Consider the following 14,173-nt stretch of genomic DNA (forward strand, 5'->3'; position numbering starts at 1 on the left):
TTCTGGACTCTGTTTCCTGGACCTCTCAAGGTTCGATCGACCTTTGGAAGCTCAGAAGATTCATTGTTTAGACATTCTGTTTCCAACTCTCATTCGCTTAATAATAGGCATGAATGAAACACAAGTCAAACTGGTCACTCCATGGTTTCATACTGATTTCTCTTTCTCTCCCCTCTTGAAGGCTTTCATTACGTAGCCCTTGTGCCTATCATCACCATGGAAGAGACACTGATTTGGCTTTATCTGCCAACTCCGTCTTGCCCCAACATCCAGTTTAAAGGCTTTTAAAAAAAATTTGAATTAGTTTATTTAGTCAATTTAGAACACAATTCCTTGGTTACAATAATCACATTGTTTCCCTCCCTCCCCTCCACCCACCTTCCTACATCCAACATGCAATTTCATTTGGCCAATGAATTTTAACATGTACCAGGTTAGGCATTTCCCCCCCTCACATTTAATATGCAAAATGAAGAGCCTTGAGTTATGTTTTTTAATCATACCACAGGAAAGTAACTTATGATTCATCATTGACTGTTCTTTGAGGAACCAAGCTAACTGAAACAATAAAGTAAAGGCTTTTCTTTAGTCACTCAGGGGTTAGACGAGGCGCAATCACAGAATCCCTGTAAACACTAAGCATCCAGGGAAGGGCCACCCAAGCCAGCTCATCGCACCTTTCTAGAAGTAGGTTCTTCAAGCATCCACCTGGGCTAGCAGAAGGCAGCCCCTGCCCATTTCCTCAGGATTAGGCAGTTCCTCCCTTTCCCTTCCCTATTATTTATGAAGCATAACCGCTTAAAAAATGCTTGTTGGTTTGGATGAAAGGCTGAGCTGCACAGAGCACCTTTCCCGTCATAGAGCCTCCAAAGAGAGGAATGCTGAAATAATTAGAGGCTCCCATGGAATCACTAAGCCTTACTTAGCTCATGAATCAGCAGGAGTGGATCTGATTCAGGGATAGAGAAGCCTTGAAAAACAAGGCCGTTGAGTCATTTGTTCCATCCAAGTGGATGCAACAAGCCAGAAGCAGACTTTAGTTTGTCAATATTCTTCCCCAGGTCTGTGGCTTGCCCTAAGCAGTATGTTATGCCTAATGGCTGTTCTTAGAGGCAAGGAAATCGATATATTAAAAAGAAAGCGTGAAAAGCAATGGAAAGAAAGAAAGAAAGAAAGAAAGAAAGAAAGAGAAAGAAAGAAAGAGAAAGAAAGAAAGAAAAAAGAAAGAAAGAAAGGAAGGAAGGAAGGAAGAAAGGAAGGAAGGAAAAGGAAGGAAGGAAGGAAGGAAGAAAGAAAGAGAGAAAGAAGGAAAGAAAGAAAGAAAGAAAAAAGAAAGAAAGAAAGAAAGAAAAAAAGAAAGAAAGAAAGAAAGAAAGAAAGAAAGAAAGAAAGAAAGAAAGAAAGAAAGAAAGAAAGAAAGAAAGAAAGAAAGAAAGAAAGAAAGAAAGAAAGAAAGAAAGAAAGAAAGAAAGAAAGAAAGAAAGAAAGAAAGAAAGAAAGAAAGAAAGAAAGAAAGAAAGAAAGAAAGAAAGAAAGAAAGAAAGAAAGGAAGAAAGGAAGAAAGGAAGAAAGGAAGAAAGGAAGAAAGAACAGTAGCGTACAGAGTGATCGGATGAGATAGAAAGCCTGGGAAGGGCTGCCATGGCTGGGGAGATCAATGGAGACAGGACCGCACGCTGTAAATAGCTCCGAGATGTGATTATAGGCTGACCGCGTGGGGCACAGGATTGCATTTCAGCAGTTAATTATAGCGACCTGGAAGGTTACATTTATTGGTTGCAGCAAATCTGTTTCTGCTAAAACTGAACAAAGCCGAGATGAAGATACGGCTGAGCAGGAAATGCTTCACAAATTGACCTGGAGTGGGTCCCCTTGGGAGAAGACAGGTTTGGGGTGCGGGAGGGAGTGGGGGATCCTCTGCCCTCGACAGGCCCCACAAATCACTGCCGTAGTTAAATGTGACCACATCTCTTGGCCATTTCCTTGCAGCACCCTGGGAGGCGTGGGGTCTGAGACAAAGGATTTAGACAGAGTCAAGCAAGAGGCGAAGAATGTGTCATAAAGTGGAAAAAAAGAACAAATAATCCAAAAGTGTATGGATTACAAAATAGTATCTTAGAGAAAACCCTTAGCATTTAAAAGAATTTATTAACCCCAAAAAACTAACAGCTAACTCACAGAAACAAGCAAAGCAGGAAACCTACTTATTGTCCAGAATATAAGAACTGTCTAAGGCATTCTTTGGCCTACATATATTTGGATCTTGGTTTGATGGCAGGTAGGTGGATTTTAGGAAAACTCATCATCTTCCTGAGTTCAAATACCTATTAGCTGTGTGACCTTGGGCAAGTCACTTCACTTTGCTTCAGTTTCCTCATCTGTCAAATGAGCTGCTGGAGGAAATGGGGATCCACTCCAGTGTCTCTGCCAAGAAAACCCCAGATCGGGTCACCAATAGTGGGACACAACTGAAAACAACTAACAACTCAATGGGAAAAGAAGTGTTTCTGGAGCCTTAAGAGCTGGGTTCGAAGTCTGCCTGTGATGCTTCTTCGTTGGGGGCCCTCTGGGAAATCACTGAACCTCTCTTGGCTTTAGTTTTTCTCTCCTATAAAATGGTAGGATTGGACTCTGTGGCTTTTGAGGGCCTTCGCAGCTCTACCTCTAAGAATCTCTGATGACGGGATCGGACTCTGACTTGAAAGGGAAGAAGGGAGAGGACCAGAATGTCTTTAGGAAGTTGGAACATTCTTTAAGGGCCTCCAACATCTCTCAGTCATCAAAGTATTCAAAAAACATCATTCTAATTATAGTTGTTATTTAAATAACAACATCATACCTGTTAAATGGCTCTGGAGTTTAGAACACGAATATCCCTGGAGCAGAGGTGGCCAGCCTAGAAAAACACTGGATCCAGATTAAAATGAAATTGGGAGGTGAGGAGCACATAGGTAGTACAGTGGATAGAGTGTCAGGCTCGGGTTCAAATCGGACCTCAGACATTTTCTAGCTGTGTGACCCTGAGCAAGTCACTTAACCCCCATTACCTAGTCCTTAATGCTTGTCTGCCTTGGAACCAACACCCAGTACTGATTCTAAGGTAGAAGATAAGGGTTTTTAGAAAATCACCCGCAGGGGCTGGGCTGGAAGACTTCAACCTCTGCTCAGGACTCCGGAGGCTTTCCTGATCTTCCAGAACTCAGGATGCTCCGCATAAGATGGGGAAATAAGACCTGTAACCTAGCACCGGACTCCATGCCTGAAATAGATTCCACAGACACAGATGGACAGTCAGGCTGCTGAGAGCCACCACTTCTACCCTCTGTTTCAGCAGCAACAGAGCCTTGTGGCTCCCTATTGGTTTGGGGTGAGAGTGGGGCCACAGCCCTTCCCTTGTGGGGAGGCTTCTAGTAAAGAGTCATTTTTGTCTTTACCTTGATTCTTAGCATTGAACTCTGGGTTTACAAACAGAAGGGGCTTAATAAGTGCGTGTGGTCGTGGTAGTAGTAGTAGTGATGGTGGTGGTGACGTCTGGAACCTGTGATTTCATTTGTGCGGGGTGAAATTCTCCACTCGCTGCCCCTTATAGTTTTATGGTGATGCTTGAGGCATTTTGAGGTTAAATTGCTGGCCTGCTGTCTGAGGCAGGACTCAGCCCAACTTTGTGTGGCTTCCAAGGCCGCACTATACCTCATTGCCTCTAAGGTGGAGTGAAGCAAATTTTTTCCACTTTCTGATTTTGCCTAGGTTTTTATTTGTTTAAATAGCTTATTAGCCTTTTAGAGAAGTTAAACAAATCCTTCAAGCACCTCTCATTTTGTCGGTAGGGGGGCAGACCAAAGATTTCACCTTCTCTGTGATTTAGGAGAAGGGCTTCATGAGTTGTGGGCAAAAGTCTCACCCTTCCATGGGCAGGCTGGTGACGAAGCTCTCCGCAGCCAAGTATGCCAGTTCTCGGGCAATGGACAAGTATACAAAGAGTCTTTTATGGGGTCTGAAATGGAAGTTTCTCTCAGCTTGGTAGGACCTGCTGAAACTTCTTACTCACTGGCAGAGGCTGTGAGAATCCATAAGTCATTTTCTCATCAGTCCATGACAAAGCATGGTGATTTTAGGAAAGGAAATGGCAAATTTCTCTAGTATCTTTGCCATGAGAACTCCAAATGGGGTCAGATAGAGTTGGACAACACTGAAAACAACTAAAGAACAAAGAAGAGATCACTAACAATTAGGGGAGATGCTGTACAGATGTTGTGGGGTATAGAGGTGTACCCCTGGGGTTCGGGAAGGATACCTTTTGCAAGAATGCAAGACCCTGAAACTTGAGCTTTGTCAACGTGGAAATCTAGAAATCCCCAGTTTATTTAGTTGGGAGGTAGAAGCCCCAGGTTTTGACCTTGTCACAGGAGAGTTTTTCCCTTGAGGGAAGGTCCCACTTCACCAGACAACAAACATGCCTATTTCTGTCTCCCTCCTAAGACTCCTCTCAGGGCCCCAGTTTCCTCATGTGTAAAACTGAGGGGGCTGTGCAAATGGGCTCTAAGGTCTCTTGTGGCTCAAAGACCTATGATCCTTAGGTTAACAGGCTCGCCAAACATTAGAGACTCCTCTGCTCATGTATGCCAACCTTCTAAGATTATAGATTACAGAGCAGGTGTCCATGAGATCAGGTAGAGGCAGTTTCTTATATCAATGACCCTACTGATTTAGTAATAAGTGTGAGAAATCTCTAGATAGTAATTTTGGTATTGATAAATCTATGCTGGAACCCCATGCTTAATACTAATACCTCCATGCCTTAGACAAGCCATATAGATCGTGTCCTTTAGGCCCCCAAAAATATTCTGAGATGAAGCTCCTCTGGGCAGTCCTGTAAATATAGGTTACTCTGACCCTTCTCTTCCTGCCTTTGCTCTGACTGACCACCATGCCTGGAATGCTCCAGTGATTATCTCCAATTTGTCTCACCTGTATCCTGTTTGTAAATAATTGTTGGCACATCCTCTTACCCACTAGACTATGAGCAGGGATTGTTTTTTGCCTCTCTTTGTTTCCTGACACACAGTAAGTCCCTAAGAAGGGCACGGAGAGGGTTTTGCTTTGGCAAGAAGGGCCACCTCATTATGAAAAATGGGATAAAAGGAGGAGATTGCCAAGAAGGCTTCTGGCTGATGTGAGATGAGGATAAAGGGAGAAGAAGATAACTTGGCTAATGGTCTTAAATTTTTCAGGAAAATAGGAAAGGGGGAGAGGAGCTCTGAGAGCTCAGGAAGAATGGAAACCTTTAGAGAAGATATTATAGGAAGTCAGACAATGAGTCAATGAGGGAGGCATAAAAAAAAATCCCTTACTGCTCTTAGAACCAGCTATTCCCTCTACCAAATCTTTTCCCCTCCTCTCCTTTAAAAACCATGACCTGATGGCAGCTGGGTGGCTCAGTGGATGGAGAGCCAGGTCTAGAGATGGGAGGTCCTGGGTTCAAGTCTGGCATAAGACACTTCCTAGCTGTGTGACCCTGGACAAGTCACTTAATCCCCATTGCCTGGCCCTTACCCCTCTTCTGATTTGGAACCAACACACAGTATTGATTCTAAGATGGAAGGTGAGGGTTTTATTGGTTTTATTAAAAAACAACAACAACAACAAAAAACCCATAACCTTCTGTTTTGGACTCAGTACTATGGTTCACCAAGGGACCAGACAGGGACAGAGTAGAAGTCCAGGGGTGATGGAGGGGGAAAGAGCTGAGGGCTTGAGGAATTACAGGTCGCGATGGAGATAAAGGACAGAGCTTGGAGTTTTAAGGCGGAGGGAGAAATGGAATGCCAACAGGCTGGGATCCCAGTTGATGGAAGTGTTGCATCTCCAGGAGACTGGCAAGATCCAAGGCGCGACCACCTCTGTGTGAGGCAGGGGCGAGGCAGAGAAGTCCTGGGAAGTGAGTGAGAGGTTGGGAAGGGGTTGAGGAAGAGGTTCGGCTTCTAGACTGAAGTCCCTGGAAGGAGGGGAGCAGCTGAGGACGAGAGAAAGGCTGAACCAGCTTCCCAGATCATGGAGGGAAGACGAGAGAGTCTTGGAGGGTGGGAGAGATGGATGAGGGCGCAAAGGGCAGCCGCTGCTGGAGGAGTGGTCCGTGCCGTCCGGAGGGAGCCAGACAACGGAACAAGTGGAAGAATGAAAGCGGGTGTCGCCTATGGAGCGGGCATTCCAGAAGGTACCGTGGCAGGGGCGGGTAACCCTCGGAGTGTAATGGAACCCTTGGAGAGGCGAGGCAGGAGGAGGAGAACGAGGCTTCCATGAGGACAGCCTGGGGAGAAGAGTCGTGGGAACAGGGAGGGAAGTTTGTTATTTATTTCTCCCGCTGATCCCCACTTTTCCAGGCTTGTTGTACCTCAACTCTCGTCTTCCCACAGTCTTCAGCGTCGCTGGCTGTTTCTCCCAGGAGACCCTACTTCTCCAGAATCTGGGCATTTTTCCTGGCTGTGCCTCCTGCTTGGAATGCCCTCCCCTCTCATCCCGGCAGCCAAAATCCCATAGAAGGTGGAATTCCCCATAATTCTAGCGCCTTGGCCCTGTGACTACTTCCGATTTATCCTGTGTAGAGTTTCCTGCCCCCCTTCCCCGCGTGTTTCCCCGTGTGTAGTCCCATGCCTGGCACACAGTAGGCACTTAATTAATACTTAATTTATTAACTGACTGATTGAGATTGAGCCTCCTGATACAAAAAGTGAGGGCTTTGGATTCGGGGTGTCTCAGGGCTTTTGGAGTGGAATCAGGGCACAGGGCTAGTCCCTCTAGGTTGCGTCCTTTGGCTCCCGCAGAGGCGGAGGCAGGGAGACCCCACCTTCCAACCCCCCCTCCCGCTGTGCGCCAGGCCCCGCCCCCTTCCATGATTGACAGCCACACCCCCTGTCACGCCCATCCGGCCGCCCCCCGTAAACAAACCGAAGAGAGGCTGCGAGGTCAGGGGCACGGGAAGGGCGGGGCGGGGCGCCGGCGGCCGCGGGGCGGAGGGAGGGCTCCGCCGTCTCCCCTGACTCCACCCCCTTTCGCAAGCGCTCTTTCTCATTGGCGCATGGGCGGTGGCGGGCGGGGCGCGGCGGCGCTATTGGGCGGCGGAGCTGCTCATCGGGTGCGGTGACAGCGGGAGGTGCTCCTTGGGCCGCTCGCTCCCTCGCTCGCTAGCTCTCAGCATGGCAGCCGCGCTGTGCCTCCGAGGGGCGGCCCGCAGCCTGCTGGGCCGGGGCCGGCGGCAGTGCGCGGGCCGGGTCAGCCTCGCAGCGGGTAAGGGCGGACAGGCCTCGCGGGGTCGGGCCGGGCGGGCGGCGGGCGGGGACTGCGCGAGCCGGGCCAGGGCCTCAGTGGGGCCTTTCACGGCCGCAGCAGCCCTGGGCAGGTGTGGGGCACGGAGGCTGGGCCGGGTCGGGATTCGAACTCAGGACGCTGCCTCGAGCCACTGGTGTCTAAAATGCCGGCATCACCGCGCCCCAGAAAAGGGGCCCAGAAGTCAGGCATGGTTAGCTTCACTGAGGCCAGGTCACTGCATCCTAGGGACTTGTCGGCCAGTCGATAACCAATCGATTGCTCAGCATTCATTAGTCCCCTGCTGTGTACCCTATTGGAGCCAGCATCCTAGCGGGGAATGACCTCTGACCTCACGCACCTGTCTCTTTCTTTTTCTTTAAACCCTTACCTTCCGTCTCAATCAATCCTGAGTATGGGTTCCAAGGCAGAACAACAGCTAAGAGCTATGGAATAGGGGCTAAGCGACTTGCCCATGGTCACACAGCTAGGCAGTGCCTGAGGTCACATTTGAACGCAGAACCTCCTGTCTCCATGCCTGGCTCTCTATCCATTGAACCACCCAGCTGCCTTCCTTATTTCTAAACGCTGGAGCCTTCCAGTGTTGTCCAGGATCTTCTTAAAAAACCTTATCTGAACCCATCAGCGAAAGTTAATAATGAACTTTGCCCCATTCCTTTATTTTATACAATTAGTTAATTTGTTATGTGTCTTTTCCTAAAAGTCTGAGAGTCTCTTAGGCAAAATGAGAGGACCTGAGCTGCCTTAAGGGAGGAAGACCTTCTGGGGCCAAGTCCTGGAACTCCTCACACAAGTCTCCATCTTCATTTGCAAAGTCAAGAAGACAAGAGCCTCAGACACTTGCTAGCTGGGGGACCCTGTGAAAGTCACTGAATCTCACCAGACCTCAGTTTCCTCATTTGCAAAATGCCCTTCAGGCAGGCCCCTTCCACCTCCAAATCTGTGGCCCTGGGATCTTAATTCTTGGGAAGAACATTCTCAGCCCTTTGCTCCTTCCTCTCCTTCACTGAGGAAAACCCATATGTGTGAACATTCCTATATTGTAAAATTAAAAACGTAGTGATAAGAAACAAACTCACAGATTTTACCCCTTTCCAAGATAATCATCCTTATTGGGAGAACATAGAGTATTCTTTCCTCCCTTCCCCCCTCCCACCTTTCCTCTTTCCCTCCTAATGTATATGGGAGTTATTTCACTTTGATGAGTAGTGAAAGTTCTTAGGATAAATTGCCAAAGGAAATTCTGGGGCCTGAGGCTGTAATTGTAATAGGACCAATTAGTTACTCATTCTACCATCATTTGTTCAGATCTTACAACTAAGTTCCAGGCTTTGTATGAGGCCCTGTAGATAGGAGCACAAAAAATTAAACAATGATAGCCTTGTGTTTATTTCATATAGATCTTTTTACATATATTTGTATATTTTGGGCCCTTTGGCTCAACAATATTGTGAGGATGTACAGCTATAACTAAGTACAACCTTGCTTTGGCAGATTTCTGGAAATGATTTTTTTTTAAACTTGGTAATAGTTTAACCATTGTCATTTCTACATTTTTTTCTTCTGATCTGAATTTAGTAGAAAAAAGAGGTTTACATTCTATATAATTGCAAAGAGTAGATATTATATCCATAACTTATTGGGAATCTTTGGATTTTAAGAAAAAAGTGACTTATTGAAGTTAGTTTTTCATATTACTGAACTATGTAATTTGTCCAATGTTCTGTAAGGGTATTTGCCATCATAGTGCTAGCATATTATATACATATTATCACCAATGCAGTAAAATATCTGACCTCTAAACTTTCAGATTGTGGTAAGCACAGAATAGCACTAAGATAGTTTTTTTAAAAAATGACCCACATAATGCAATTGTTAAATACTATGGAAGCCTGTTTTTTAAAGATAAGTTTTTAAAAATTGAGTCGAATAGAGGTGGTTAGCCATGGCAGAGGGCATTCCAAAGATGTCTGCTTCTCCTAGAAAATGTCCTGTTGTCTGGTCCACCAATACATAAATGGGGAATTCATTAGCAACCAATGGTGTTAACCAAGATGGCCAGCTCGTTACCTAAGGAGAGAACCTAGAATTGTCCAGGGACCTTGACAAAGGTTATATTTATTTTTATAGGAAACTTTTTGTAGGAAAACTTTTATTACTTAATTCCTCATTCTGGAAAATGTTCACATCAGTCATCCATTGTGAATTTGTTCTCTGGTTTGTTTTCAAAGGATATTACTTTTAATCACACCATTGAAGTTTATGATGACACTCCCCCCAAGCAATCAATAATCAAAGCATTTATTAAGTGCCCATTATGTGCCAGGTTCTGTGTTAGGTGCTGGGGTTACCCCCCCAAAAAAAGTAATATTCTCCCTCAAGGTGCATTCATCAACACATGGATAAATATAAACTTCCAAAGTAAATAGGTAGAGAATAAGTAGAAGGTGGTTAGGGAGGGGTGGTGTTTGGGGGTTGAGGGAATTTGTTTTCGTGGACAAGGTGCTCCTGAATTCTCTGAGTTAGAGGGAGAAGGTGGTACATTTTGGGCAGGTGCTGTGTGTGAGAACAGAGGCAGGCTCCGCAGGATCCAGGAGTGTGGTTGGGAGTTTTACTTTTTTCCTGAAAACAAGAGAGCCTTTGGAGTTAATAATGGGGAAGGTCTGACCACTGCCCAAGGAGAATCGCCTGGGCAGCTCTGTTGCAGGTGTGGTGTGGGAGGCAATCAAATGGGCTGGATTAGGGGTGAGGAGCAGCAAGATGGTCAATATAAAAACAGCAATATATGGTTATGTGGGTTGAGGGAAGGTGAGGAATCGGGAAGTCGTGAGCCAGGATTCTGTTTTGAACATGCTCAGTTTGAGATGTCTCACAGCTCAGGAGAGGGGAGAGACGTATGAGTCATCTGCAGACATGATCATTAAAGCCTTGGATCTGAGGAAGGCACCCTGTGAGAGTGGACAGGGCTGGGGACCTTCCAGTGGCGGGTCCTAATTATGTGTGACATAAGGCCTGACTCCTTGATTTGCATTCGAGGCCTTCCGTGCTTAGGTTACAGCCCAAATTTCACCTCTGTAGGTGTGCTGGGATTGCTGCAAGCTGGACTATGCCTTCTTCTGCCACATTGGCTTTCCTAGGTGGAAACTTTTCCCCACTTTGTCCGTGGTGCACCTTCTGCCTGGAATCCTTCCTCTGCTGCCTCCTGTGAGACAAGGTCAGCTTCTTGAGGGCAGGCACCATTTCAGCTTTGGCTTGGTATCCCCAGCCACTGGCCTGATGCCTAGCAGAGTCCTTGCTGATTGACTCACTCAAGCCCAGCTCAAATGTCCCCTTTCCACAATCCCTTCTTCTGATCTCATTTCCAGAGGGAATGTCTTCTTCATCGTGTTTGCACTTCATTATTTTCTCTGCCGGGCGAAGCACCCATGTATGTGTGCTGGGCACCTTTTGTTTGATAGGGATATGTCCTACTATGTGCCTCACACACCTGTGAGGAAAACACTAAAACTGAATGTACAGTATAAATGTGAATTGTTGTTGTTACTAGGTTGTGAACCTCTTGAGGGCAGGGACTGTTTGATTTATCTTTTTTTTTTTTTAATTTGAAGTACCTAGAATATGAAATCAGTTACATTCAGTGTTTAATTAAGGTTGTTTAAAATAGATGCTTCCCCAAGAATTTGTGATCTTTATTTCAGTCATACTAGTCATTCATCATATCTGCCTTTAACATACAAACACACATTATTTTTCAAGTAAAATAAAAAGCTGGAGCAGCAAGGTAGCCCTGATTAAAGAGGGCCTGGAGACAGGATATCCTGGGTTCAGCTGTGGCCTCAGATACTTCCTAGCTGTGTGACCCTGGGCAAATCACTTAGCCCTCCTCTGCCTTGGAACTAATATTTAGTATTGATTCTAAAATGGAAGATAAAGGCTTAGAAATAAACTAAAAACCCTACCTATTTTATAGTTGGTTCTTTCATTTCAAAAGAGAGGTTCCTACTGCAGTGAAATGAACTATTTGGAGCCAAGCTTGGAGCATTTGTTCAGCTTCCAGTTCCTAAAGAAGAGATCATCCTCATTTTGCATTTCATGGTCTGCACCTGCTAAATTATTTGCTCTGTTTTGGATCTCAATTCCTTTTTCATCTTATGTAATGACTTTGGGCTTTCTTTCATTTAAAAAAAAAACCCACTTACAAGTTGGGGTTAAGTGATTTGCCAAGGGTCACATAGCTAGGCAGTGTCTGAGGGCAGATTTGACCCTGGGACCTCCCATCTCCAGACCTGGCTTTCTATCCACTGAAGTATCTAGCTGCCCCCTTTCTCTCCCATTTTGATTTCTTGACATTCCTGTCATATAGCTTCTACTAATGGTTGCAGACTGTTTCTCAACATAATTCTTCAGTGATTGCAATTCGTCATCTTATGCAGTTTCTTTTGTTCTTCCTATCTTTTTTTAGCATAGTTTCTCAGGTCTTTCAACTTAATTTTTGAATTTCTTCTTCATATGCCCATGTTCTCATCATTTTTGTATGTAACTGAATTCTATAGTTTTCATAGTAATTTTTTGGCTCAAACAAATTGCTGGTGTCTTTTATCTTCATCCGAGCCAACTTTTGCTTATATGTGAGTTCCTTAAAGTCTATAATCTTTTTAAAAACCCTTACCTTCCATCAGTACTGTGTATTGGTTCAAAGATAGAAAAGTGGAAAGGGCCAGGCAATGGGAGTTAAGTGAATTGCTGAAGATCATATAGCTAGTATCTGAGACAGTCACACAGGGAGTATCTGAGGTCAGATTTGAAACCAAGACCTCCTGGCTCTCAATCCAATGAACCACTTAGCTGCCCCCATTCATTTTCTTTCTTAATTTCATAATAACTTCTTAATATTGCTTCTTCAGTTTTAAATTTCTTCTTTGATTGCTCCATTTTAACTGCCACTTTTTCTTACCTGTTCAGTTTGAAAGAGCTGTGGTTTCCACATTGTCTCGAGTGACCAGAAATGTGGAGGTATGGAAACTCTTCCAGGAGGATGGGCAAAAGATTGTCATTTTTTATTTTCCATGGACTTTTTTTCTTTGCCTCCGTGATATTCTCTTTTGGAATCCACTGGCTTTGTGTGAGATTCCGAGGAATGTTTTTTTAAGAGTAAACTTTTACCAACTGATAAGTTTTTGGAGGGATATTTCTTTATATTCTTGTTCTGAGATTCCTTTCTGATCTGCATTTGACGTCTGAATTCCACTTCTTCCTTGAATTCCACTTTTATGCAACTGCTTTTCAAATGTATCAGCCAATGCCTTTGCTCTGAAGATCTGATTCATTTATGTTTGTCTTAATTCCTCCATTTGGAACTGTTGGCCTCTCTGAGGTGGCCCTGGGAGAGATGCCTTTATCCATTTGTTGATGATACTGTCACTGTACTGAAAAGATACATCATCATCTCTAATCTCTTCTTTGTGTTTAGACTTTGAACTTGGGACATTTCTTAACATTGAATCTAGTTCATTGAATGGGTGAGAGAGTTTCTCTGACCTTGAGTGCAATTCTTGCCCAGTCAACTTATGACTCAGTAACTAAGGTGGATGTAGCTCCTCTGTAAGTTTGAGAAGCCTTCTTATCCTTGAATGTTTTTTTTTTGGAAAATTTTATTTAATTAGTCAATTTAGAACATTATTCCTTGGTTACAAGAATCATACATATTCTTTCCCTCCCTTCCCTCTCCCTACCCTTCCCATAGCTGATACCCAATTCCCCTGGGTATTACGTGTGTCCTTGATCAGAACCTATTTCCATGTTGTTGGTGTTTGCACCAGGGTGATCGCTTAGAGTCTACATCCCCAACCATATCCCATTGACCCATGTGATCAAACGGTTGTTTTTCTTCAGTGTTTCTACTCCCACAGTTCTTCCTCTGAATGTGGATAGTGTTCTTTCTCATAGATCCCTCCAGGTTGTTCAGGATCACTGCATTGCCCCTAATGGAGAAGTCCATTACATTCAGTTGTACCACAGTGTGTCAGTCTCTGTGTATCATGTTCTCCTGGTTCTGCTTCTCTCACTCTGCATCACTTCCTGGAGGTCTTTCCAGTTCACATCTTATCCTTGAATGGTGATAGCTTGTTTTCTTCACACAAGTGAGGAGTTGGGGAAGCTTTGAAGTACTTCATGCTGCAGCTTTGATGCTGGGTACTGGGTTCGGATGGCAGTGCATCTCCAACAAATGGGAACCAAGAATCTTTTTTGGAAATAACTCAAATGACCCTGTAAACATTGGTCTTTCTTGCTTTTCACCATCATTGAAGCCTGGTAGTAATCTTTTGTCATAGGGCAGAGTGCATGAGACTCAAGAGGATGGTGTGGTGGCCACAGAGGAATAACTGAGCCAATGGGCTCTTCCAGAATTTTAGCCTTTGGAGACAGGCTCTTGGGAGATATTTCTGTAGACTTGACAGAAGCAGTTGATGTGCTATCTGCTGTGTAATTAGAACAGCAGGAGGTAGAGTTCACAGAACCTTCCTGAGCCTTGGTTGCTTGCAAGTTTTTAACTCTTTGATTCTTGGACTCTATCTTTCCTTGAAGAACACGTGTGAGCTGTATCCCCAAGTCTCCTTAAGTCACAAGGGGACTCTAATCCAGCTGTGTCCCAAGATGGAACAAAAAGCCTAGAAGACTGAAAAAATTTTCTGAATGATGTCATTACCTGTACTGGCCTGGGCTCTCTAATCTTGCTTTCCAGTTTTTCTAAAGGTATATACTGAGAATTGGTTCTTTAGCTCCTCAGTCCGATTCACTGCTTTCTTTTCTGAGAGGATGTCTCATTGTTTTCTGAGAGAGAGACTCCAGC

General features: G+C 44.7%; 1 protein-coding gene across 2 annotated transcripts in view; it reads left to right on the forward strand.

Moving 5' to 3' along the window:
* Positions 1–6,009: 6,009 nt before the first annotated feature.
* HIBADH (3-hydroxyisobutyrate dehydrogenase) overlaps positions 6,010–14,173 on the forward strand; it is a 159,669-nt gene continuing 151,505 nt past the window's right edge. The window contains exon 1 of one of the 2 annotated variants that reach the window (XM_007505320.2): positions 6,010–6,214. In XM_007505320.2, coding sequence (XP_007505382.1) covers positions 6,052–6,214 — 163 coding nt within the window. In that variant the 5' untranslated portion in view covers positions 6,010–6,051. Of the gene's footprint in view, positions 6,215–7,072; positions 7,285–14,173 lie in introns of those variants that run through there. The other variant, XM_007505321.3, reaches the window with a different exon arrangement.

Source organism: Monodelphis domestica, chromosome 5, assembly GCF_027887165.1.
Source record: "Monodelphis domestica isolate mMonDom1 chromosome 5, mMonDom1.pri, whole genome shotgun sequence".
Lineage (NCBI taxonomy): Eukaryota > Metazoa > Chordata > Mammalia > Didelphimorphia > Didelphidae > Monodelphis > Monodelphis domestica.